This window comes from Lissotriton helveticus, chromosome 3_1, assembly GCF_964261635.1.
Source record: "Lissotriton helveticus chromosome 3_1, aLisHel1.1, whole genome shotgun sequence".
NCBI classification, from domain to species: domain Eukaryota; kingdom Metazoa; phylum Chordata; class Amphibia; order Caudata; family Salamandridae; genus Lissotriton; species Lissotriton helveticus.
The window spans coordinates 982,510,068-982,535,197 of record NC_136061.1 but is presented as its reverse complement, the minus strand read 5'-3'; the positions used below and the strand labels follow the sequence as shown (position 1 = coordinate 982,535,197).

General features: G+C 44.0%; 1 protein-coding gene across 1 annotated transcript in view; it reads right to left on the bottom strand.

Moving 5' to 3' along the window:
• Positions 1 to 25,130, bottom strand: part of MCM3AP (minichromosome maintenance complex component 3 associated protein) — a 642,417-nt gene that overhangs the window by 592,771 nt on the left and 24,516 nt on the right. The window contains exon 2 of the mRNA XM_078681440.1: positions 18,928 to 21,116. Coding sequence (XP_078537566.1) covers positions 18,928 to 21,040 — 2,113 coding nt within the window. The 5' untranslated portion in view covers positions 21,041 to 21,116. The remainder of the gene's footprint in view (positions 1 to 18,927; positions 21,117 to 25,130) is intronic.

Genomic DNA, 25,130 nt, shown 5'->3' with positions numbered 1-25,130 from the left:
CAATTGGCAGGAGCACCCCGCCAATTAATGGGTCTCAAAGCTCAGTATGAGACCCCGCACTTGGTCGACGCACGTTTCGGCAGCACAAGGCCACCTTCCTCAGGACCTCTTTCAGACAATAAACCCAAGTATCCAGGGGACCTAGAATATACATAAAAAAATACTGTCACCATATATAATCTCTCAGGAAAAGAGAGAAAATACCACAATATACATCATTAAATAACATTGCCCAAAGTAACACTGCAACTCATCACATGACCAAACACAATCGAGTCCTCAGTAAGTGTATGTAAACCACAGTTGTGAGGGAAACTGAAAAGAATTAAAATGCTAAAAGCATGATTAATGCTCCATAGATCTGATAAATGTCAATGATTATCTATAGACTTTTCTAAAGATAAGAATGCATTCCACATGTCTAAACGAAATCTACATTTCCACAGAATTCTTGCAGAGATGCAGTGTTACTTTGGGCAATGTTATTTAATGATGTATATTGTGGTGTTTTCTCTCTTTTCCTGTGAGAATATATATGGTGACAGTATTTTTTTATGTATATTCTGTCACCTATATCCTATTAAGAATAGGATTCATACCTGTATTGAAATATTGTGGCCACTGAGGGAACATTGTTCTTCTATTGGTGGCAAAGCAGAATGCCTTCCGTTTCAGCCCCGCCCCTCCTCTCAATAATCCGTGAAATCGGAGCGCATCTCAAACCCACACCAGATGCGGCAGGTTGGTGCTCTCTCCAGCGCATGTAGGGGATTTTCGTGGCAAGACAACCTTCTAAGTTTTGAGGGAGGAGAGTCTCCCCTTTCCAGTGATGCCTTTCTCAAATAATTTCCTGATTGTGGATGCACTGCGATCCACGAGCTGGAAAGCATTACACAACCATGGATTTAGTTGTTTTTTTGGGGGTATGGGGGGGTCGACTCCCAGGTATATAGACCAACCCCACTATGGGACCATTATTATTTTTTGAAAAATTTTAGTTTTCCCCTGTAGGAGAGTAGGGTCTGCTTCCTATGGTCACCCCCACTTTTTGCTTTTGCTTTACTTGTTTACTACTTGGATGTGGCTGTGGGCCTGCTAATCAGACCCACAGCCCAGATGCACTCTCTCTAAATTCACACCATGTACCCTAGGTACATCCACAATTGGGAATTGGCTCACCTTATCAGCCCCTGTAGAAGTGTACCCTAGGTACTCAGGGCATAGGTGTAACCAAGGCCTACCAGGGGCTGCAGCATGTATTATGCCACCCCTGGCTGGCCACTCAAACTGACACAACTGGCTGATCACTCAGCTGGGGCAAGGTCGTGTAAATAACCCCTTGCTTAGGTATAGTATTCCTATATCTACCCTTAAATATAGACACACAGTAACCTATAAGTCACTCCTATGGCAGGCCTTAACAATCCTGGAGGCAGAGTACTTGGTTATGTTTGAGATGGTGCTCTAGCATGAGCTGAGCCTGTCTGCAGCTTTCGGAACCATGTCCTTATAGCTGTTCTATGATCTTGCCATACCATATACTCTTAAGTGCATTATAATCCTCACGGTTGAATGCTAACTTTGGTTTGGCTTTATCTAAACATGTCGTGTAAGGTGTCATACGCTCTGGAAAACTACCCCCTCGCCAATTCTGGCGACGGGGGTAGCATTCCACCCTTCTAGAGGGAGAAGACATGTTGTTGCTAACTATCCCGGTTAAAGTTAACCAGAGCCCCAGCATCACAAAATGGATGCTGCTGCCACAGACACAAGTCTGACCCTGCTGCTGGGAGTCCTTCCGGCGAGGGAGGCCTGGACAATAGGTTTCCTGCCTGGAGAGGTGCGAGCACCACCCCAGACAGGATTTTGTGTATTGGGACAGAGAGGGCTGAATAGAATGAGACATGCCTGGGGCTCACTAGGTGCTCCGTTCATACCCCAGTTCAAACCGGTTGCTGGGCCACTCCAGCCCCAGCTCTGGTGCGTAACTGCACAAAGGAAAGGGACCTAGTGAGTAAACCAGCCCCCTTTAGTAGTATAAAGATAGGAGCTGAACCAGGAGACTTTAGATTAATCCTGGAATCAAACTGAAGATGAAACTCTGGACCCTTTGACATTCAACTGAAGCTGAAGACTGAAGAATCTCCCTTGTGGCCAAGGAGTGACCACCCTGGGCAACCAGGCACCATCCAGCAACTCGACGGCTTGCTTTGTCCCAGTTCCCACCGGAACCCGAGCACAGAGCCTGACAAGACCTCGACCACCGGACTCCTCTGACCCCACTGCACGACTCCAGCACAGCTGAGCTCCGTGGAAGGCGTCTGAATCCGTGGAAGCAGGCAACTTGGAAAGTCTTCAACTTGCTAGCTGTGCACTGGGTACTGAGACACCCCGACACCGAGCTCCACCTGCACCGAAGACCAGCCCTCCACACTCCACGAGATCTGCGTGGGGCCCTTCTGCTTGTGTTCTGCTCGACGCGTTGTCCGGTTGCTGGCCCGTTGGCTAGTAGCCCTCTGACGACAATCCTTGTGAAAATCCATCGCTGGTCTGGTTGCTTCAGACTGGCCTCGCTTCCCTGGAAAGGTGAAGTACCTCGGACCCTCCTGGTCTGCACCAGAAGCCTTTTGTGTATCGTGCGTGGGTTGCCTTTGCTTAGGCTTGTTGGCTCCAATCCGGAAGTCGACCCCTCCATCTGCGAGAACCTTCGTGGGACAGCTCCTCTCCAGCACCTGGTCGTCCTCGACGCCTCCTGGTCCGCGTGGCTGCAACGACAAGCTTCACATCCGCACCTGATTGCTCTTCGACGACATCTGGTTCCTTCCTGGTTCCACCCGGTCACTGGCTAGTGACCTAGACTCTGTCCCCTCTGCTTTCAGGTCTTCTTCAACTCCGATCCACCCTTGGATCCACCCGGACATCTTCCTCCTGGTCGCCTGCAGCATCTTCTTCCAAGGCTCCATAGGAAACGACGAGAAAACCCGACACACTTTGACACCTATGCACTCGCAGCCCGTGGGTGAGGTAACGCGAGTACTTCAGTGCTCCTGTAGGGATTGACTATCCTAGTGTCCAGTTTTGCTAGTTGTGTAATCCTAGTTAGACCGGAAGTGTCCTAAAACTTCATTACTTACCTTTTTAAGTTCCTATTGACTTTCTATTGACTCTCGCGTGAGAGTACTGACTCTGCACTCGCCGCCTGTGGGCCTCCTACTCCCAACCTAAGCGTCAGATAGTGTAGCCCCAGCGATCCTCTAGGCCCTAGGCCTTTCCTTTTCCCGAGTCGTGGTTCTTATACCACTTACTTAGTATATGGTTTTACGCGCCCCTAGGGCCTAACTGTAAATTGTGCTATATAAAGTATTTCTAAGTGTAACTTGTTATGTGCTTTGGCCTCTGATCTCATAAAGAGTTCAGAGAAGTGTGTTAGTAAATAAATAAATATATTTTATATATATCCTGTGTGGTGTCCTTTCACTTGGTATTCAAGGGGTTACATATGGTAAAACAGCTGGCTTTACATGCCCTCAAGAGTCTTTTAGCCTAAGACTGTTCTGCCCACGCTACCTCTAGGATAGCTGGTCTATAAGGTTGACTTTACAACCATCACCATAAGGGTTGTTTGGACTGGTGCAAGGTGCTCACTAGAATAGTGAACATCATATACCAGGCCAACTTCTCACATCCCCTAAGAGCATTATCGTGCCACTCAGGGGAAAACAAAATGGTGCTCACATATTCTGGGGGTCGGCCCTCCTGAGAGATGAGACCACCCCCATGGGGGCAACTATGTTTTTTCCAAAATGATAGTTTTCATTGCGCACCACAGAGGGAAAAATGGCCCCAATTCACTAGACCTCAAGAGAGAGTGTAGGCTCATTTAATGGGCATGTTGTTAGAGTTGATTTTTCTGCTTTCACCACAAAAATTGCCTGCAGCAAGCATAAAGCATGTGGTCTTCTATACAGCAGAAAACATCTATACAGCTTGTCTTTTCAAATTCAAAACTGCCCCAACGCTGAAATGTGAGGTTCATTTTTAGGTATGGATTCAATTTCACTAAAAATAAATTAGGGCATGATTTTGAAAGATTTTTCGGTGTGTTTGTGTAGCTTTTTTAACACATACCAGACGCGGAAACGTAAATGGTTCTTTGCATTGTTCTGCTTAAAATTTAAAAGTAACGCAGCGGATTGTATTGCCTTGTGTTACTTTGTGTCAAGGAGGCATTCCATGGATGGTGCAAAGGCATTTTTCTACATTTACCCTTGGTGTTTGACGCACAATCATATCTACAAAGACTTGGATTTGCGCAACAATCTGGCACCTAGCGGAGGCTGGCGTCACACTGAGAAATATATTCTCTTTGTAATTTCCTGTTTGCATGTCATGCATGGAGAAAAAAGCCCCTTTCAGGAAGGAGCCCCTACCTGCACAAAAACTATTGTGATAAACTATGGCACAAGGGTGCTTGCGTTAGCTTAAGGCAGCACAAAGTGCATCAGTGCACAGAGAGAGCAGAGCTGTGCCATTTCTAGGGCTACAGGAATTATGCGATTCTGCAGCCACTGCGTTTCACTTAATTATGTATTTGTCACATTTGACATAATACATCATCTGCGGCATAATCTTCAGATTTGAACAAATATAAAATGTGTTTCCAGCTCAGACGGATCAAAAGTTACACAAATATGGCGACTTGGGTTCCTGCAAACTGGAACGCTTTTTGGAAAGTTTGACTGGTCATCTTCAAGTTGCTCATTGCTGTACTTTGGTGTTAGATTGTTACTAATAAGGTTCTGGTCCCAATACCATTACCAGGTGCAAAAACAACAAAATAATGAAGTTAAAATATCACAAAAAATGCAGCATTATGCCGCATAATTTGGCTTTTCATGCCGCATAATTTCTTCAAATCTGCAGCTGAATTTGGTCCTCCTCTACCTCATAATTCCAGTGTCCCTGGCCATTTCTTATAAGATATGGTGGAATTCTGCTCTCTTCAGGGGACTGATCACACTGCATTGTGGCACTTCTGGGCATTACACTCTGAATGGGGATAGTGCACAAACCAAGCATATAATCCTAGTGGTCTACTCTCACGGTTTGGTTAATGTGCAGCTTTGCACCGATCATGAGCAGAGATAATTTTCTGCTACTGCAGTGTATGCTGCATTTCAATGAAAATTCTACTGCTTTACTCTGGTACCATCGAGGCCATGACGTGTTGTTCAAAATTCAGCCTGTCGTGGAATATTTGTCTTTCAAGTTTCCGGAGATTTAAACCGCTGGAAAGAATGTATCCATAGAGAAGTCCATGATCCTTTACAAAGGGTGGCGGCTGTTCAGGAAATACATACGGAGCAAAGAAGCTTGTTATGGCATCCAAAGGTACATGCTCGGTGAGAGTTTTACTGGTAAAGTTTACAGCCTGAGACAATAGACAGGCAAGGACTGTGCTCTAAATCCTGTAAGCTGCCCTTCCACTTTAGGAATCACAGCAAACATTGTATGGGACCTTGTCCAATTACTCGTTCAAAAAGATTACAACCTTTATGTGGGCTACTTCATTACGGGAAAAGGGCTGTTCAGCGAGCTGTAGAAAGCTAACACTGTGGCATGCGGTACAGTTGGATGTCGCCTCAAGGAATACCCGCAGTAGCTTGTTTATAAGAATGCTCCAAATATCACAGAGCCCTGTGTTGCATTTCTTTTAAGTACTTGCGGTCCAATTCTCCAAAAGGCGTGATGTGTACGTGCGGACTACAATCCATGATCAAACGGTCGATCGACAAAGAGAGCTGAAGGCGGTTTTGGATAAACTTGTTCCTCCATCAGTCAAGGAAACTCGCAGTCTTCTCAGTCAGATGAAATCCGGTTCCCCCACGGACTCCTGCCCGATTGCTATTTTAAAGCTAGAGGCCGAGCCAGTATCTCAAGCTCTTACTCCTATTTTCAATTCTATGTACTCAGAGGGATATTTCCTGTTAGATTGGAAAAAAGCTTCTGTTCTGCCTCTCTTGAAGAAACCAAATCTTGATACAAAAGCCCCTAACAACTATAGACCAATATCTAGACTCACGGTTCCTGCTAAAATTTTTGAATAAAACTTAAACATGCAGTTGAGCCAATTTCTTGAGTCCTCTCAAGCCTTGGACCATACACAATATGGATTTCGAGGGGGCCATAGCACTGAAGCTGCCCTCTTGAAATCGACAGAAGAGATAAGGACTATTCTAGATCTCGGTGGTAAAGCGGCCCTGATCCTGTTGGATCTCTCTGCAGCATTTGATACGGTCCATCACGTTTTATCTAAACCATTTTCATTACCATGCAGGGTCCCTCAGGGGTCCTCACGGAGTCCGACACTTTTTAATATTTATGTGTCTTCCCTTGCACCCCTGATCCAGTCCTTTGGGTTTAGCCTGACTAGCTATGCAGACGATACCCAGATAGTGGTGTCTCTTCTTCCAGCAGAATCAAAAAATACAGCAATTCGTTGTAACGATTGCATGAATGCAGTGGGGACATGGATGGCCCAAAATTGCCTTAAGTTAAACTCCAATAAGACGGAGGTGGTATGTTTTGGGAATGATTCCAATTTCTGGAAGCCAGAATGGTGGCCAGATTCTCTGGGCCCTCTTCCCGCACCCAACAAGAAGGTAAAAAATCTTGGGGTGTGGATAGATCAGAAGCTCAATTTCAAAGACCAGGTTAATTCAGTGGCTTCCGCCACTTCCTACGCTCTTAGGTCTTGCAAGAAAATTCTGTCTCTGCTACCGATTGATTGTCGCAAAACAGTGATTACAGCTCTCACCATGTCGAGGCTGGATTACTGTAATAGTCTGTACTTCACCATTCAGGAAGGCTCCATGCAGAAGCTGCAACTCTTACAGAATGCAGCTGCTAGACTCCTGTTGGGCATTTCTAAATATGCTCCAATAGCGGAAGAGATTCGAAAATTACACTGGCTGCCACTCAGGAAGCGCACCATGTTCAAGGCGATGTGTCTGGTACACAAGGCCCTTTATGGAGTAGGGTCGGCCTATCTGAAAGAACGCCTCTATTGGTACACGCCAAGCAGATTATTACGCTCATCAGATGCTAAATTGGTTCATGTGCCATATGTCAGGAAGGCCACCTGGGGTGGTAAAAGCTTTGTGGCAAATGCAGCCAAAGCATGGAACAAGCTTCCATACCGGCTTAGAGCTATTTCGAAACTTTTCATCTTTTGAAAGGCTTTAAAAACATGACTGTTTTCGGAATAGTTAACTAAGTATGATTCTTGGCTTGGTCCCTCTGGAGAGATTTCATATAGCGCCAGGACACCCATGGGTAACAGTGCGCTCTATAAATGTCATAAATAAATAAATAAATGATGAGAGCAGTTACTCGGTCACAGTTTGGGGTCAGTTGGCCGAAGTTCACAAGCCCACCTGTATACTTTATTACAACATGTACGTTGGCAGAGTGGATAAGAAACTTGCACTTGGTTTAAGAAGTTGTTTACCAACCTGATCCAGTTGGCAACATACAATGTGTATGTTATTTACAGTCAGCCCACAACAGGAAGACTAAAGTATTCCCTTGACTTTCAAGTGACTTTCACTGACAGTCTTATTGCTGCAGAAGCAGTAGGCTACTTCATCTGCTGTGGAGGATGTTTTAAGGCTGCAGGATCGGTGCTTTGATGACTGCATTTCTGCATCAGCAATAAAGATCTAACCATGTCGCTGTTGCGGAATCTGCTCCAAGCAAGGAGAGAGGAAGGAGACTTGTTGTTAGTCGCCAGTGCCCTTCTCAGCCAGGCTTATGCTTTTCAACGTGTTTTACATAGTACCATACAAAAGTAAAATATTGGAAAATTGACAGAGATGGAACTACTCTAGGATTGGCCTTTCAATGGCTGTGATTGGATACCTACCTTCCAATGGCCACTACTTCACTAGATAAGCAACCTTTTAAATTGTTTCCTCTAGTTGAGAACATTTTGGACTTGCTTATAGCCTGCTTGACAACTTTATCCACAGCCAGAACGTGGTAGATGTTCTATTCTCCATATGACAAGTGCATTACAGTCACCCCACTGCAAATAAAAATGCCCAGAACATAGACTACGTTTGCAATGAAAACTCTGTGCGGCAAAACCTAAGGCTTTAACCGTTTTTAATTGCTCTTTAGAGAACTTTGGACAATGTTCCCCAGCATGTTTATCTTAGTTTCAAAGATAAATATGCTCGCTCAGTTCCAGAAATGTAGGCCCGAGGCACCAGTGGACACCTCCCAACTTGCATCCACAATCTGGAAGCAGTTTGATTTAGCAGAGTGAGTAGGCTGAAGGTGCATGAAAGAAAGTCTTCCTGAGCCTCAGTTGGCAGTCAGAGAAGGCATTGGTGAAGGTGCACTTGACAAGTATAGAGGACTAGTCAGGACTTTGAAGGGGACAGAGACATGTAGAGGTAGGAAAAGCTTTGGCTGGGTATGTTTATATAGGGATATTGCAAAGGTAGAAGGCAGACAGTCAAGGTAGGAGCGATACACATGCTATCACTTCATCTACACCTAAGGACTCGATCCCATGTGAGTTGCACTCACCCTAACATTCAATGACTCCTTCAGTCAACTAACCAGATGATTGCAAACCATAAAGAGCGCAGCAGCCAGGCTTACCCTAAAACGTCCACCCAGCACCTCAAAGAACTTCCCCTTCTTCCAATCCATAAACAAGCTCTCTTCAAGCACACATTCAAAGCTGTATACAAAACTGGACCAGCATACCTCAACAACTTCATCACATTTCAGAAACCCTCCAGACACGTGCGCTTAGCCAACTCCTACTCTCACACATCCCATGCACAAGCAGCACCATAATCCGCTGCCTACTTTCTCTTACTGTGCTCCAAAAGCCCCTACATATCAGAGCTGCTGCTTAAATTCTTGAATTCTGCAGGGAGCTTAAGACTTAGGTCTTCAACTAGGCAAGTCCATGGCACAGTCCTGATTACTACTGCATAGGCAAAAGGATACTCTCCCGGGAGTGAGCTTTACAAATACATATCTTTACACATAACTCTGCATCCAGTTCTATACACATGGTTCATATTTTTGGCCTGCTTGCCATGTTTATCCTCAACAAGATTTGGAGGGACTGGGAGTAATCAAGGTCCAGCATACACACTCCATCGAAAATAATAAAGTATGCTGCTCCTACCCTGACCAAGGAGGACACTATTTGTGCACCTAGGTGGATAAATGGTCAGCAAGAGTGTTCTCCAATTGCAACATGAGCCCTCATCCACCCAAAAAGAGCGGCATGCTTCATCACTGGACAAGCTTCTCGCTGGGTCGGCGCTGAAATGCCCAACAAGCCCCTGAAAAAGGTCTTGTTGCCCAATACGTTTTTTTCAATTTACTGCGAATGAAGCTTTATTTAAGTTGAGAGCTAACTGAAAGTGTAGACTGGAGAAGATGAAATTAAAATTAACTAGGTTCTGGGGGGGTCCCTGTTAATGAAGAAAACCAGGGAATAACCGGGTAATAATGTTTCTTTCTAGCCTCTACATTAGGTTTCTTGCCCTCTTTAGTCTATGAAGATCAATTGGCAACTCATCGGGACCATAAAAAACTAATTTACATGTATTAGGACCTCATTTCAATTCAAAGTATGTACCCACAATACTAATCCACTAAGTGTGTGTGTTCACAAAATGTACTATCTCCATTTGTGAAGAAATAATCCAAAACACAAAAACCGACCTGAAAAGGGTTTTATGTTAGTTTCCATTTTTTGACAGCAGTATTCCTTTCCACTACACCAGCATGGGATAGGAATTACTTCTTATATTTTTCAGTATGAACAAGCTTAAATATATAAATGTTTATTATTTTTTTCTCTCTTAGCTCAAATCGGAATACGATATTGTGCATTATCTTCGAAATAGGTTTCGTTTTTTACACACATTGGTATCACTTGCTCTATACGCTTGGTATTAGAGATTATTTGGACAGGACAACAAACTTGGTTTTATAGCGATGTCTAGGCATTTTATGAGAAATTATTTGTTTGAATTATCGGGCATTCACACTAAATTAGCCACTTGGCTTTGCTCTTGCTATGTGTTTTTATATGGCCAACATTATTTAACTTCTATCGGCAGCCATTGCGTTTAATGAGCCTATATGTCACTGTGACATATTAGCAAATACACCCCCTATTTGTAATAGAGGCATCCCCCCTTTTTGGAACATTGGCATTTGTCATTATAAAAGGACATGAAACATTGTATTTTCAAAATGCCTTACAAAACTAAGTTTATTCATATCGTTTGCTATTTCTCCTACCTTTATACTTTTCCACAGTATGTTTTATCACTTTGTGTTTATAAATAAGGGATTGGTGCACTGTGTCCACTAAAAGGCTGTGACGAAGACCGGGCAGGGTTGGGCAGGGTTGAAACGTGTTGCCATTATATATCCTTTGAAACCAACACACTGTTTGATATATAAATATATTTATTTTTTTCATGTAGTTTTTAGTGTTTTAGATTATCTGTTCACAAATAAAGAAATCGTACATTTTGTGAACACCCACTTAGTCGATTAGTATTGTGGACACATACTTTGAATTGAAATAGGGTCCCACTACATGTAGATTAGGTTTTCATGATCCTGATAAATTGCCATAGATCTTCATACATTAAAGAGGGCAAAAAACATGTTGACCATTTGTGGAGGATCGAAAGGAACATTATTTCCCGGTATATCCCTTGTTGCATCTACATATTAACAGGTGCCCCCAGAATAAAGTACTCTAAGCAGGGCACCTTAGTTAATTTTAATTTCAACTTCACCAGTATACATTTTCAGTTAGCTCGCAACTTACATACAGCTTCATTCACGGAAAACTGAGAAAAAGATCTTCAGCAAAGAGCCCCTATCCAGGGGGACGTTGGGCATTGCAGCGCAACGAGGAGCTAGTCGATGATGAACAATGCCACCCTTTTTAGGTGGGTGAGGGCTCTTGCTCCAATTAGAAAACACGCTCACTGACCGTTTCTTCATCTAAGAGCACAAATAGTGTCCACCTTGGTTAGGATAGCGACAGCATACTTTATTATTTTTCACATGTTTATCCTTTGCCCGAATATGGTAAATGTGCTATTCGCCATATGACAAGTGCATTACAGTCACAAAACTGCACATAATTTTGGACAGTACCTTGTGACCCAAAAACGCTCTTAGTAATTTTGGATGAGCTCTTTAGGGAATGTAGGAGTAGGATGGACTTTCCAGGGATGTTTACCTTGGTTTCAAAGGTAGAACTGCTCATTCAGTTTGAGGAATCTAGCCCAGAGGCATCCTGGCCGACAGCTAAGGAATAGCCATATGGCGAAAATCCCAGGAAACATGCCCCACACTCCTTCGAGCCTCCGTCCATTGGATCCATAGGAAGAAACAAACGAAACTAAATGGACGAAGAGGATAAGAAGCGAAGACTGTACACCAACCTGATGAAGGAACACGGAAAGAGGCTCCAGGCCAGGGAGCATCCTTGGCAAAAATCCCACCAGGAGGAACAGGAATAAGTACCAGTGCTAATTGCGGGGGCCCGCTGCCGCTCCCACTCTACTGCGTCTATGTGTCCAGATGGAATGTGGAACGAAGAGGATGAGGCAGCCATGCGGCTGCAAAAAGTACCCTCCCCTTCTCCGCAGCCTGCTTACATACGGCCACCAATACCGCTGACCCTGTGCTCCCCACTCACCACGAGGTAAAGTAAATCTCTCTCCCACCGCAGAGTAAAAGCCAACACAAGCCAGGTCCCACTGTGCAACCTAACAGCTGCTGCCTCTCAAGACTCCAAGACACCACGATCTGCAGGAACAGAGAATTATGAAACAGAGGCGGCCATGTTAGAGGTGAGTGCTCAACCGACCCTAGGTGAAAGGGGTGGTCTACTATGATTCCCTGTTGCCTGACACAGCTTGGGGCACGATGACTACATGACGCCCAACCATTCTTGGTCAAGAGGGCGGTCTGCCTTAAATCCCAGATGCCTGGTACAACCTGGAGCACAGAGTCTACAGCCTGGCTTGATCCCCTGTGCAGCACAAGATATACCTTCGGACTGATCGCATGCGCAGGGCGGGGCCTTTGGATCCATTTTGGACGCATTTTGCGATAACCAACCAGTCGATATCCCAACCTGAACTTAAGTAGTCAGCACCGGCATTACATTTAATTCCACCCCTATCTTGAACCTACAGCACAGACTCTATATTTTATGTAATGCAGACATATGATACATGTGTATACTTTTGGTTAACATCACCATGTTATGCTAGGTTTGTATTCTCTGTGCTCACTTCCCGCCAATACGCTTTGTCCTCACTTCCTGCAAATACCGACAGATTAAACTCAGACTGTTAGTTTAAATCAATCTACCTGTGCTATTTTTTTTATGTTAATGCATTTTTATATTGTTCATTTTATATGTGTTTCACAGAACTATTTTTGACTTTGTTGGTGTGCACAACAGTTTGTACCTTTAATAGTAACTACTCCATATGTATCTTGTGTAACTTCTACTTGCCAACTATGTAAAGCGCTCTGATACCTTTGGGTGAAGTCGGTGCTATCTAAAACTTATTAAATAAATAAAAAATATCTCCATCCTCGAACACCTAACTCAGAGCCACAAATTGGAAAGAGTTAGATTCAGAACAGTGAGTGCATGACACTTTCCAAAGGTGGCTGAAAGACGTGTCTTCCTGAGCCACATATTGCTCTCATGGAGTCGTTAATACTGGTTTCGTTGGCACGCGTTTGGTATGGGTTAAGACTTTGAGGCAGATAGCTGACAGGCAGCAAAAATTGTATGCAAGTTGGTCGATGACTGGGTGACAGGTAGTGCGATTTGCGATTCCTCCCTTTAGCATATGAACGTGATCAGCCCTTGAAAGACAGGGGTATGTTCATCTAAGTGTTCTGCTGTGTTGGATTGGGCCAGTGGCTAGCAGTATGTGTAACTGATTGAGTGTGGTGCGTGAAAGGCAAGTAAATGGCCCATAAAGAGGTTGTTGCCCTGACAAGGTTTTACGCAACAATTAACAATGTCTCAGGTATCAATTCAAGGCAGTTTAAGTATGCACACAATAGTTGTAAGAGAACAAGGGGATAAAAAAGGGAGGGAGACGTCAATGGATTTGCAAAATTTGCTAAGAGCGGTTTTATATTCAGAATTGGATACAACAAAGAAAAAAGCACTGGGTTACATTTAATGACATGTAACATATACCACTTGTGTACGTTTGTGCTTGTGAAAACAGTGAACGGCGCAAAGTGACAAGTGTAGATCATAGAGGGACGGCGCAAAGTAACAGTGGTAAATTATATACAATACATTAGTAATAGTCTAATCTCCGTTAACTATCACTAGCCTTTTCGGTACGTCTGCGTCATTTTTTTCCCACACAGCGGCGGAAAGTCCGCCGCGGCAAAGCGGATAAAAAACCATTTACAGGATTGAAGGACGAAAACATAGATACGCCTGGGGAATTGTGCTAGCGAGTCAACAACGTTTCGACCTGATAAAAATGCAGGTCATCTTCAGCACCATTACATTTAATTTGAAGTGCTGCCTATGGCCCACCGGGAGGGCACAAGGGGAAAGCGCTGGTATCAGCGTCAGTATCAAACCGCAGGGTAAGGTTACTCAAAGGAGTGTCTTCCAGAAAGGGCTGGGTCATCAAAGTGAACAAATTCAAGCTGAGTCATAGGTTGCAGATAATACAGCAGCCACTGTCCTTGGAGAGGGGCAAGCAGGGGAATCGTGTACGAAGTATCACAGGTCCCTGAGTTAGTGCTGAGTAAATGATGGAGCCAGTAGAAAGAGCAGGGCCGGCCTCCAGGGTATTGGGTGTCTGGCAGCGTCCAACAGTTCAGGACGCGGAAGAGTTCCTCTAACAGTGACTGGAAGCGCAGAACACAAGAGGCAACGGCGTGTGTCCGTGCTGCTCTGTGGGGCCTGGAAAAACACTCAGTGAAAAGAGGTTTACAGCACACCTCCAGTAGGCATAGGTTCAATATTCTGATACTGTATTAGTATTTGCTCTTTGAAGCTAGCACGTCTGCACGTAACAAAAACAACTGGTGTAAGTCTGTACTTTACGTAGGTGATGGACACAGAATGAACAATAACAATCCCTCACGTTTCTGAGACCTGAACAACATGAAGTACCAAGGTTGGAGCAACTTCCATTGATCCCACTAATTTTTCCATAATGCCATGTAACCTTCAAACTTTGCCTAAGTGGCTAAGATGAAGCATTTTCTTTACATTTTGTAAGGAAAAGCTCTGGAATCTCTGGGGATCCAAAGATTTCCAACCACCCATCATTTCCACATGTCTCCACATAAAAATGGAACTCAGCTTGTGTGGGCAGGCCTAGCGTTCATGGTAGGAAATGACACAAAACGCAAGGTGGTTGTGTTTTGTGCACTCCCAGATTTCAAAAAATTTCCTCATGGAAATGTGAGGAAGATAGGTATTTTAACCAAAGAGGTTTGAATGGCATTGTGGGTAAGAAAATATTGTGAGATCCATGCGAAGAAAACGACGCTGGACTCCCCTGGGTATCTAGTTTTCAGAAATGTACAGGTTGATAAGTTTCATTGGGTGCCTGCTGGGCTCAAAATTCAAAGCTATCCAAATGTCATAAAGGTGGGGTTTGACTAGAAAAATTCTGGCAACTCCATGTTGTGTTTAGGACCTTTTCCTTTCGCGGGCATTAGGCCCACCCACAAAGAGAGGTACCATTTTGAGCAAGAGACTTGGGGGAGAGGATTCTGGGTTTTAGGAAATCTGTTGCTCCTGGCGCTTTTCAGAACTTTCCCTCACAGAACTGTGAGGAAAGTTAGTGCTTTTGGCCAAAGTTTGAGGTTTACAGGGGCTTCTGGGTAAGACAAACCATGTTTGAACCACATAAGTCACATTACCCCGGATACCTGGTTTTCAGAAATGTATGGGGGTGAGAGGTTTTCCTGAGTGGCGGGTGATGCAGGTCCCAAAATCTGCAGCTTTCCACATTGCATAAAAAGCATGGATTCTGCTGGGTGGAATAGGATGTATCCAGGTTGCAGTTTAGGGTGTTTTGTGTCGCAGGCACTAGGCCCAGCAACAGGTGGGGTAAAGTTTTCAATCGGAGAAGTGTGGAAACACAGAATAGTACAACATTTGTTATTACCAATTGGATTTCTTTGCATTTGTGCCTTTCAAATGCAAGCCAGTGTGCAGAAAGAAGATATTTAGCAAAATGTCCTTAGAATCACATGCTCGTATGGGTACCCACAAATTCATAAGTGTATAAATAACCACTTCTCCTAAACCCAGTGCCTGATGTACATTTCAGAAATACACAGGTTTCCTTCATACTAACTTTTCCCTCTTCTTTTCCCAAATGACATACTCAGTACACAATGAAAAACCATTGTAAGGTGCAGCTCATTTGTTGGCTCTGAGTACCTCAGGGTCTTGAAGAAACCTATATATTTCAGCAGCTGGAAGAGCCTAGCAGACTTAAAAGTATATTGCTTTTGAAAATCGGCCACTGTGACAAGTAGTTAAGTGCAAGAACAATTATTGCTTTCTTTCTAGACTTCCCTCAGCAAGAAATTGTTTTGGGAAAACGAAGAGAACTTAGACATATTACTATGTACAAGGGTAATAATATGAAAAGTCTTCTGGACATGGCATCTGAAACTGCACAGACGCAGAGAAAGTTCAGTTTTCTCTTATTGAGGTTAAGAATGCAGAAGTGCAGGCTGAAATAGCTCAAAACTCCCAGCTTCTAGATTTGCTCAAATGCCTTGCAGACTTGCTGTTTGAGACAGAAGATGCAGAGGCTTTTCTAGAGGAAAACTAGACAAAGAAAGTGGAGGGTTGAACCTAAAAATGGAAAATAATTCAGTTTTTGATTCCTAAATAAATGCTCTTGGTCTTTGGAAATCATTAGTGAGATAGGAGCTGCTGCAAGTTCTCCTGGAGGCTTCAATGGCTGCGAGGCCATTTTAGAATTCCTCTAAAGCATTAAATGCTATGTGCAGGCCCCATAGCAAGAAACACAGGTTGACTAAAACAGAACTGGGCAGGTGCAGCAAAAATATATAAAAATAGGAAAAGAAAGCAAGACTGGAGCTAAGGAAACAATAACTCAAGTAAGAGGAATCATGCAGTGATAATTGTCAATGTGAATGGAGTTCCAGACAAAAGGGGAACAAGAGCATTTTATGAAGTCAGTCCACAAACAAAAACTGACATAAGTCGCCTTGAGGATACATACTTTACCAGGGCTATTTATTGATCCAGAACATATTTGATCCATTAGACAACATTTGCAAATGTGACCACAACTGTAATGAGTGTAAGAACAGTTATAAAAAAAAAACTCAAATGGATTTCAGTACTCCTTACAATGTGCCATTACAGCTACTTAATGCAGTTTCTAAATCTGCATCAAGTTACTCAAACGTTTACTTTAGGCATATTATTATAGTTTCAGAGAGATTCACCTAGCTCTTTACAGGAGAAAATGCTTGATGTTTCTAGCTTTCCAACATCTATAATTGTAGAAAATGTCTGATGTTCCCTTTTTGTCAATTTGGTCAAGATCGCTAGTCCAGAAGTGTTAACAATATCCATAACAGGGGCGCTAACATTCTGGGTTTTAGAGGAAGTTTGGCGATTGCCCATGGAGATTCAAAGATTTAATTTCTTTGGTAAAAAGGAACAAAAAAGTTAGGCAAACGCAGATTAATTTCTGTCTTCTAAAATGGAGAATCACACCAAGCTGACATTAAAACCATTCACCTTCTGTGGTCATCCGTTTGCTTGGGTCGGGTAAATAGAGATATCCAACCGGACGGATTGGTCCCTTCTTTTAGAACTCACCTTTGTAAAGGAAACATCCGGCCGATTATTCTGTTTTTTGGAAAATAAAGTCTTAGCCACACAATGATTTTTCTGTGATGCCTTCAGGACTTTTATAGAGTGCTTTATAACAGGACAAGATAAGACAAATAGCAGGCAGATAAAAAGGAATTTGTCACACTAGAATGAGAATCAGTCCTGGGGCCAGATGTACGGCCATTCACTTTAGCAAGTCGCAAATTGCGCTTCACAATTTGCAACTCGCTAAATTGAATGTACAGCAGTGTCTCAGACACTGTTTGCGATTCCCAATGGGGGCGCAAATTGCATGCCTCATCAATATTCATGAGGCAAGCGCAAATTGCGACCCCACTGGCAATGGTAAGCACTCACAGGGATGGTGGACTGCTGGGGTCAGCAGGCCACCATGTCAGTGACTGTTTTTTAAATACAGCATTTAAAAAAAAGAAAATGTTTAAATGCAGCCCGATTTTTAAAAATTGTTTACTCAGGAATGTCTTTCAGGGGAGCAAGAAGACTGTTTTTTAGCTGGCCCCATTGACTCTGAAAGAAATGTGCGGTGATGGTATGGCTTTATTTTCTGATAAGCAGATTAATAAAATCTTTCATATGAGACTAGTTTGTTGGCCGATAAAGTTGTTAACAAGCCAGTTAAAAATGAACGTGTGGGGATGTCAACGACTGGCTAAGTATGTAGCAGCCTTTAATGAAGTTGGTTACCCTTCCTCAGCATCGTTTTTCTCTCCAAATTTTGCCTTGTTTTCTGGGTAAAGAATACTTAAAAATCTAAAAGTCCAGAGAATTAAAATTGTCTGTGCGGATAATAATACCTGAGTAACTTGCCTGAAAATGTGGGCAGGTATGAAGGAAGGAGATGAGTTCTTTCCTAATTTTGAAAATGACTACCTGGCACCCCTCGCATTAAAACGGAGAATATTCTTGGCTAATGGGCTCTGGTTTGGGCTGTGATTTTTCCAATGAAGAAGGCTGGAAAAAGCTTGAGGAATATGTGAAATTCACGTTACCCCGAATTCGGGTGAGGAGGAATGCTCTTTTCAGTACAAATTGCACTACATACCACTATGCTTGCACAGTTTTTCAATGTCTTACTCTTAGGCACAGATTCAGAGTCTGTCGGAGTTTTTGACCCATGCACCAAACTCCTGTTTGTGTAGCTGCCAGAATTACAAGTAGGGTTGCATTTACAGAACCTTTTTTTAAATTACATTTCCATACGTCAAGTCTGCCAAAACTAGCAGGATAAAATAAAATGGTATTCAGCAACACATGCAGATTTTGGTGCAGTAAATTCCAAAATCTGTAAACTATTTCCGAGGTATGACAAATTTGGAATCAGGCTTTAATTATCTATGCAGTTATATAACCAAGCAGTCAGCAACTAATAGAGGAACGCCCAGCTTTGATGTGTTACATGAGCTCAATAGTACAGGAAATGTAAGAATGCTGTGGTTAAATTCAGACATCGGTGTACCTGTGGTGGGTTGCCATCGAGGGCAAAGAGATTATCTCAGGCCAAACCTGGGCCGATAAAATGACTATTTCTAAATTTTGTATCCACACTTTAAAGTGAACTATCCCCTAACAAAAATATTTAGGCCATGAAGAGTTATTCTTTGCCCAAAAGACAAATACTTCTCCACGGGGTTGGTGCACTCTCCCTTTGGCAAAGATATTCCCCTAGTACGGTGGCCCTTTCCCTGTCACCTGACAGCAGAGATGCTTTTCTTCAAAGGGGTGCCCCTCTTTCTTTAGCAGTAAAGTTTCTCTTGTATGCTGGTACTCAATGCTATCAACTAACACTGACCTATATTTACATTATTTGCCCAGAGCTGAAGTCTCTTTTATAATATTATTCTCTCCTGTAGCATGGTCCCATATTTACCTAGAAGGAGGGTGCTTACTTTCTTTCACTGCTCATGCTCTCTGCCTTACAACAATTTAGTATTAGTATGGCTTACCTCTACGCTTCCCCTTTTTGATCCCTGATTGCCCGGTTCCTTGTTCTGCTGCAACTGATTGCATCAGGCCACGTAAGGCCTGGCTTGTTGCTGGCTGCTCAAGATTTTTGGCCTCTGGCACTGATTTTTCATGTTTTACTTCCCAGTGGCGTCCGATTTGCTCGTTACTCTTTAGTACATCCTTGAGGACTCTCCCAAATAGTTTGCTGCCAGGGCGGTTTAGCATAAGAGAGCGTTTTTCTGGGGGACGATCACTCTTGGATGTCAGCTCTGGAACCTCAGCAGTGTCATGCTCTGTTCTGAATGAGGAATAATCCTCTTTTCTTTTTTGTCCCTTTACAAGCACACTAGGTGGCTCTGATGAGCTGTCCCTCTCCTCTTTTTCCAGTTTCACAGACGGTCTTGTCTGAAATGCCTGTCCTGAGGGCAAAAGACCAGAAGAACTGGAGAAACTTACAAAGCTGCTACCAGCACTTGCAAATGATGCTTTGGGGTTTGCCGTTTCTCCCTCACATTTTTTAGATGGCAAAGAGAATGAAAAGGCAGGTGCTTGAGTCCCACTGGGTACTGGCTTGGAGAAGTTGACATTATTTCCAGTGTTCGTACTGAGATTGGCTGATTGAGAGGTAAAACTGATTGAGGTAATACCTGCAGGTGTATTGCTGACAGGCTGGGAAAATGTGAAAGACTCTGGGGTTATCTGTGCCTGGGATTTTTCCGGCTCAGGTGACGCTCCAAAGATAGGTTTAAATGTTGCACTCTCCAGTGGTTTAAATGTGAACTCTGAAACTCCTCCACTTGTTCCTGGGGTATTTCCAAGACCATCAGGAACAGAAAATGTTGGCATGCTCGACGGCTTGTAACCGAATCCCTTGTCACTTACACTAGTAGAGCTGCTTGTGGCTGTAGTTGCTGTAGTCAGTGGAGTGACTTGCTTAATTCCAGATGGTGAGAGATGTGTGAATCCAGGAGGTTGTCCAAAGGTACTGGGCTTGCCAAACACAGATATTGGCTGGGAGGCAGCCTGGTTTATTCCGGATGATTGTAAAAAGGCTTGCTCAGTTCCCCCACTGTCCTGGCCAAGAACCCCACTGTTAGGTCTAAAGCCACTGGTTTGCCCAATACCCCCACTAGCTGGTCCAAAAAGACTAGAGTGTCTCAGCACAGGAAGATTTTGTGCAAAAGAAGTGCCTTTTGATGGAGACCCACTACTTTGCCCAAAACTAGAAGTCGTTCCAGCTGCTCCACTATCTTGACCAAAGCCAGTGGTCTGTTTGGCATCTCCACTGCCTTGTCCAAATGTAGAGGTCATTGCAGGGGATTCACTAATCTGTCCAAAAACAGAGGTTCTTTTATTTTGTGCAAATAAAGGTGCCTGCCCAGAACTTCCACTATTTTGTCCAAAAAGAGATATTTGCCCAGATGTTTCATTACCATGTCCAAAGCTAGAGGTTGGTCCAGTGACCCCTGCCCCATGTCCAAAAAGAGATGTCGGTCCAGGAACACTGGCTCCCTGCCCAAAGGATGGGTTACTTCCAGTTACCGGAGTACTCTGCCCAAATGAGGATGGCTGACCAGATGATCCACTGCTTTGACCAAATGAAGAGGGTTGACCAAACTGAAAAGGTTGCTGTGCCTGGAACACTCCGGTTGAGCTGCTGGAAGTTGTTGGTAAAAATCCAAACTGTTGCCCACCATGGGCATGGTTTGCTCCTTGCTGCTGCCCACCAAATGCACTGCTTGCTCCAGATTGAGATGCACCAAAAGGATTGCTTGTTCCCGACTGTGACCCACCAAAGGTACTACTTGCTCCAGACTGCTGCCCACCAAAAGTACTGTTTGAGCCAGATTGTGGTAACCCAAAGAGATTGCTTGATCCAGATGGTGGACCACCGAAGGTACTGCTTGTTCCAGACTGCTGTCCACCAAAGACACTGCTTGCACCAGACTGAGATGAGCCAAAGATACTTCCTGCTACAGACTGCTGCCCGCCAAACGCACTGCTTGCGCCTGACTGTTGTCCACCAAAAGAATTACCGGCTCCTGGCTGATGTCCACCAAAGTGATTGCCAGCTCCAGAATGCTGTGATCCAAATGGATTACCTGTATTCATCTTGCCTGCATGGACTCGCAAGTAATTTCAAGAAAGGAAGTGCCACAGGAGAGCTCAATATCATAAATATTCTTTCCTAAAAGACAGAAAATAGAGTTTCAATTGTTGGCAAAGTAGTTTTAAATAAAATTGAAAATATTTATGTTTCAATACGTTTTTCAGTCATTTTTATGATAAAGAATACAACATAGAAGGTCGGCATTATCACCTTGTAAATTAAAAGCCAACACGACCCTCCCTCAACAATCTAACACTCCCCTTTTAATTCTGACCACCGCCCACACTCTGGGAAATGTTTAACAGACTGCAGGATTCTCATGTCTTGCAGCATTACATGTACAGGATGCACTCAGCTCTTCTTGAAAACCGTGCGGTTGCGCAAGTTAGCATGTCAACTCTATTAATAACAAGCATTTGCAATGCAATAGGTCTCGCATTAGGAAAGTTTGAGCTTTTAGTATTGTAAATGGCAATGTCTTTTTATTTATGCAGTAGTTAAGTTTTGTTTGTATAAAAAGGAACATAAATAAAAGGCATTGTCATTTAAAATGCCAATAGCGTAAACTTGCGTAAATGCAAGACCTATTGCATTGCAAATGCTTTTATTTTTCTTTTTATTTATTATCACTACGAGCCCTACTTGCCTTGTGCACAGTTGCTGAAAGATTTGGGATTTGCTGGTTGGAATCGCACGTGGCAAGCAAGGCCTACATCAGAAAGGAAAGCAAGGGAGTGATTTCACAAATTGAAATAAAGCTGATTGAACGCCAATAAAAGGGAACGAGCTGGGATTAGAGCACGCGGTAAGAAATGGCAATTGAAAGTGCGTGCAAAAAATCCTGCTTGTGCTCCCCGCAGTCTGTTCCTCGTGACGCACTTTATGAGCAGCAGTTTGTGGCACTCGCTTTTCCCTCTAAATGAAAGCGCATTTGTCTGCGTATTGCAAAAGCGGAGATGTTTGTTTTCAGGGGGTACATTATTCGTTGCAATTTATGACACCCATAAAATATTTTGCAGCCGCTCTAGGCAGAGCGATGATTTAACCTCGGATTCGTTGAAACACTCCTCACCTGGCCTGTTTTTTTATGAACACAGTGAGTTTCTTTAGTGACCCTTTTGTTCAGCGTCCCTGGCACTGGCGTCTCTGCAGATTGCACAGAAATGGTGTTCTGCGATGCAGTATTGTTTATGAAGCAGACACACTTGACTTCGGCGCTCTGGATTCCATAACAGCGTGGGTAATAAACTGAAGACACATTACCTTGTAACAAGCGCATGCCGCTAGTATTGCTTCGCACTTGAAGCCCTAGCAAACACACATACAGGGCCCACCTGCTGAGAGTCTGGAAAGGCAGAAGGGCTTTTAATAGGCACAGGGGTGTGGGAAACACTACATTTCTTTGGGAATGGGGGACAAGAACGCTCTTGGGTACCTTTCATTGACCCTGTAGAAAGTGTTTTTTCTCCTCAATAACAGCTAAGAAGCACGTGGCAGACCGGGTCGGAAAGAGCCTGCGGCTGCTGGCGCCATGATTATATTAAAGCTCCCTCCGGCCAATAATATATGCCTGCTACGCCTGGAGTGCCCACAAAATTGCCTGCTCCCTTCAGCTCGAAAAACATACTCCTCGCGCTCGGCGGCACTGAAACGTGCGCACGCAATTACAAAAACGAAACCTATCGTGGGGCGGGACTTCCGTCTTGTGAAGCCCGCGCCCACGGAGTGCCTGGCAGTGGTGACGCGGGACTCCCATGCCCGAGGGAGAGCCCCGCGGAGGCTGCAGAAGTCCGGAGTGGCGGTAAGTGGGGCTTAGTTGTAGGGGGGAGGGGGGTGCGCTTGTGTGTGTGTGTGTGCGCATGTGTTTATGTGTGCGCGCATGTGTTTATGTGTGGGGGGGGGAGAGCCGGGGGTCTCTGTATGTGTGTGTGTAGGTGCGCTGGTGTGTGTGTGGGGGGTCTCTGCGTGTGCGTGTAGGTGCGCTAGTGTGTGTGTAGGTGCGGCGAGGGGGGGTGTGTGTGTGTGCGCGTCTGGCTGTGTATGCGTGTGGCTGTGATGTGCGCATGCGTGAGTGTGGGTGCGCGTGCACGCAGTGAAATCCAGCCGGAGAGCGCGTGGCACTTTCTTGTCCTTCATTCCCCCGAGTCAGCTAGCTATAGTTCTCCACCTGGACCGCATCCTTTGGATGCGTGTATTCCAGGCTCGACCTAAAAAGTGAGGAATTTTACAACGGAGAACCACATTCTTCCAAATTACCTGGGGTATCCTGCTTATCTTGATATGCCCATACACCTATAATGGTTTGCCTGAAGTCCAGACATGTTGGAAAATGTTTGTGTATCCATGCGAATGAAATCTTTTACACCAAATGTAATGTTATTGACCTCACCTTTGATATAACAGATGACTTCACAAATGACATACATGATCTCAGTAATAACACATTACCTTGTATTTTGAATGACAGAACTATGGATATAGTATAAATTTTGTGCCTCTATAACATAAAGATGTTGTGTAAAGCCCTCATATTTATTGGTATATACATCGTGAGGTCTTAAGAACAGTATTTGGAGGGTTAGTAATGGTTTGTATTGCAAGTGTGCAAGCTATGTTTTGCAGAGCATACTAGAACAGGGAGATGTAAGTTTTTTCAGCTTTTTTTTTTTACATAACAGCACCTTAATTCAACCATAACTTCACTTAAACTGTATTTCTTTTCAGTTAAGCTATTTTACTACATTCAGCATCTATGAAAGCAAACCCCTCCGCAAACAAGCTGGCCCTGCTGGGCATGGCCAACGGCCATACATAGTGAGGTATGGCCGCAGATCCTGAGCCTAACCCTCTGTGGGCAGTAAATTCATAGCAAGAATATATGGTTCCCCAGGAGAGAGAATTCAGCCTACATTCCCTTGGCACAACCTATTTGAGGGATCACATACAGTACATTTCTTTACTTCGATACAGAGGTAAACAAATGGGTGCTCCAAAAGTGATTAATGGTGCGCATGTGGTATTTACAAAGGTTAGTACATTGTTGGCTAGTAGTACAATTTAGGTAGCACAGAACTCCGAAATTAAATGAACTGTAAAAAAACATCACAATGAAATGGCAGACAGTGTCATTTGTCGAGATTTCAACCCTCTATAAAGGCACTTGACTCTACTTTGCACCACTCCACACAACTGCAGTCTACTCTGCACCAATCCACTCTGTCACTTAACTCTACGCCTCTACTCTATGCCAATGCACTCTACCCCACACTTCTCTACTATGCACCACTCTACTCTTCGCCACTGCATTCTACAGCACTCTATGCCACTGCACTCTACTCTGTACCACTCCATTCTACGCCAGTGGACTGTATGCAAAACCACTCTAATCTACTCTGTGCTCTACACCACTGCACTATATTGTACACCTCTCCAGTCAAACAATCTTCCCTATGTCACTGTATTGTATGCCATTACTCTACTACTTTCTAGCCTGCACCACTCTATCCTGCACAACTCTACTCACACAATCTAGTTTACACCACTTTACACCACTCCACACCACAGCATTCCATGATCCACCACTCTATGCCACTGCGCTCTATGCCTCTCTACTCCAAAACCACTGCACTCTATGGAAATGCACTCTATGGCAATTATTCAGCACCACTGCACTCTACGCCACTATACTCTACCCTGGTTCAATGTACTCAAGGCCACTCCGCTCTGCGCCACTCTACTCTACGCCACTGCACTCTAACGCAGTATACTCTGCAAGAATGTATTTTCTGCCACTGAACTCAATGCAACTCTATGCTACTATACAGCATTGTGCTCTATGTCGTTGCACTCTTCGACATTCTATTCTACTATGCAACACTCTAATCTGAGCCACTCTAGTCTCATGCCACTCTAAACTATTCAACACCACTGCATTCCATGCCACTGCACCACTTCACTCTACTCTGAAACAATCTACTCTATGCCACTGCAATCTACTCTACACCACTCTCCTCTGAGTTACTGCACTCTACCTCACTGCACTATACGCCAATGCACTCTAACCAGTTTACTCAAAACTAATGCACTCTATAC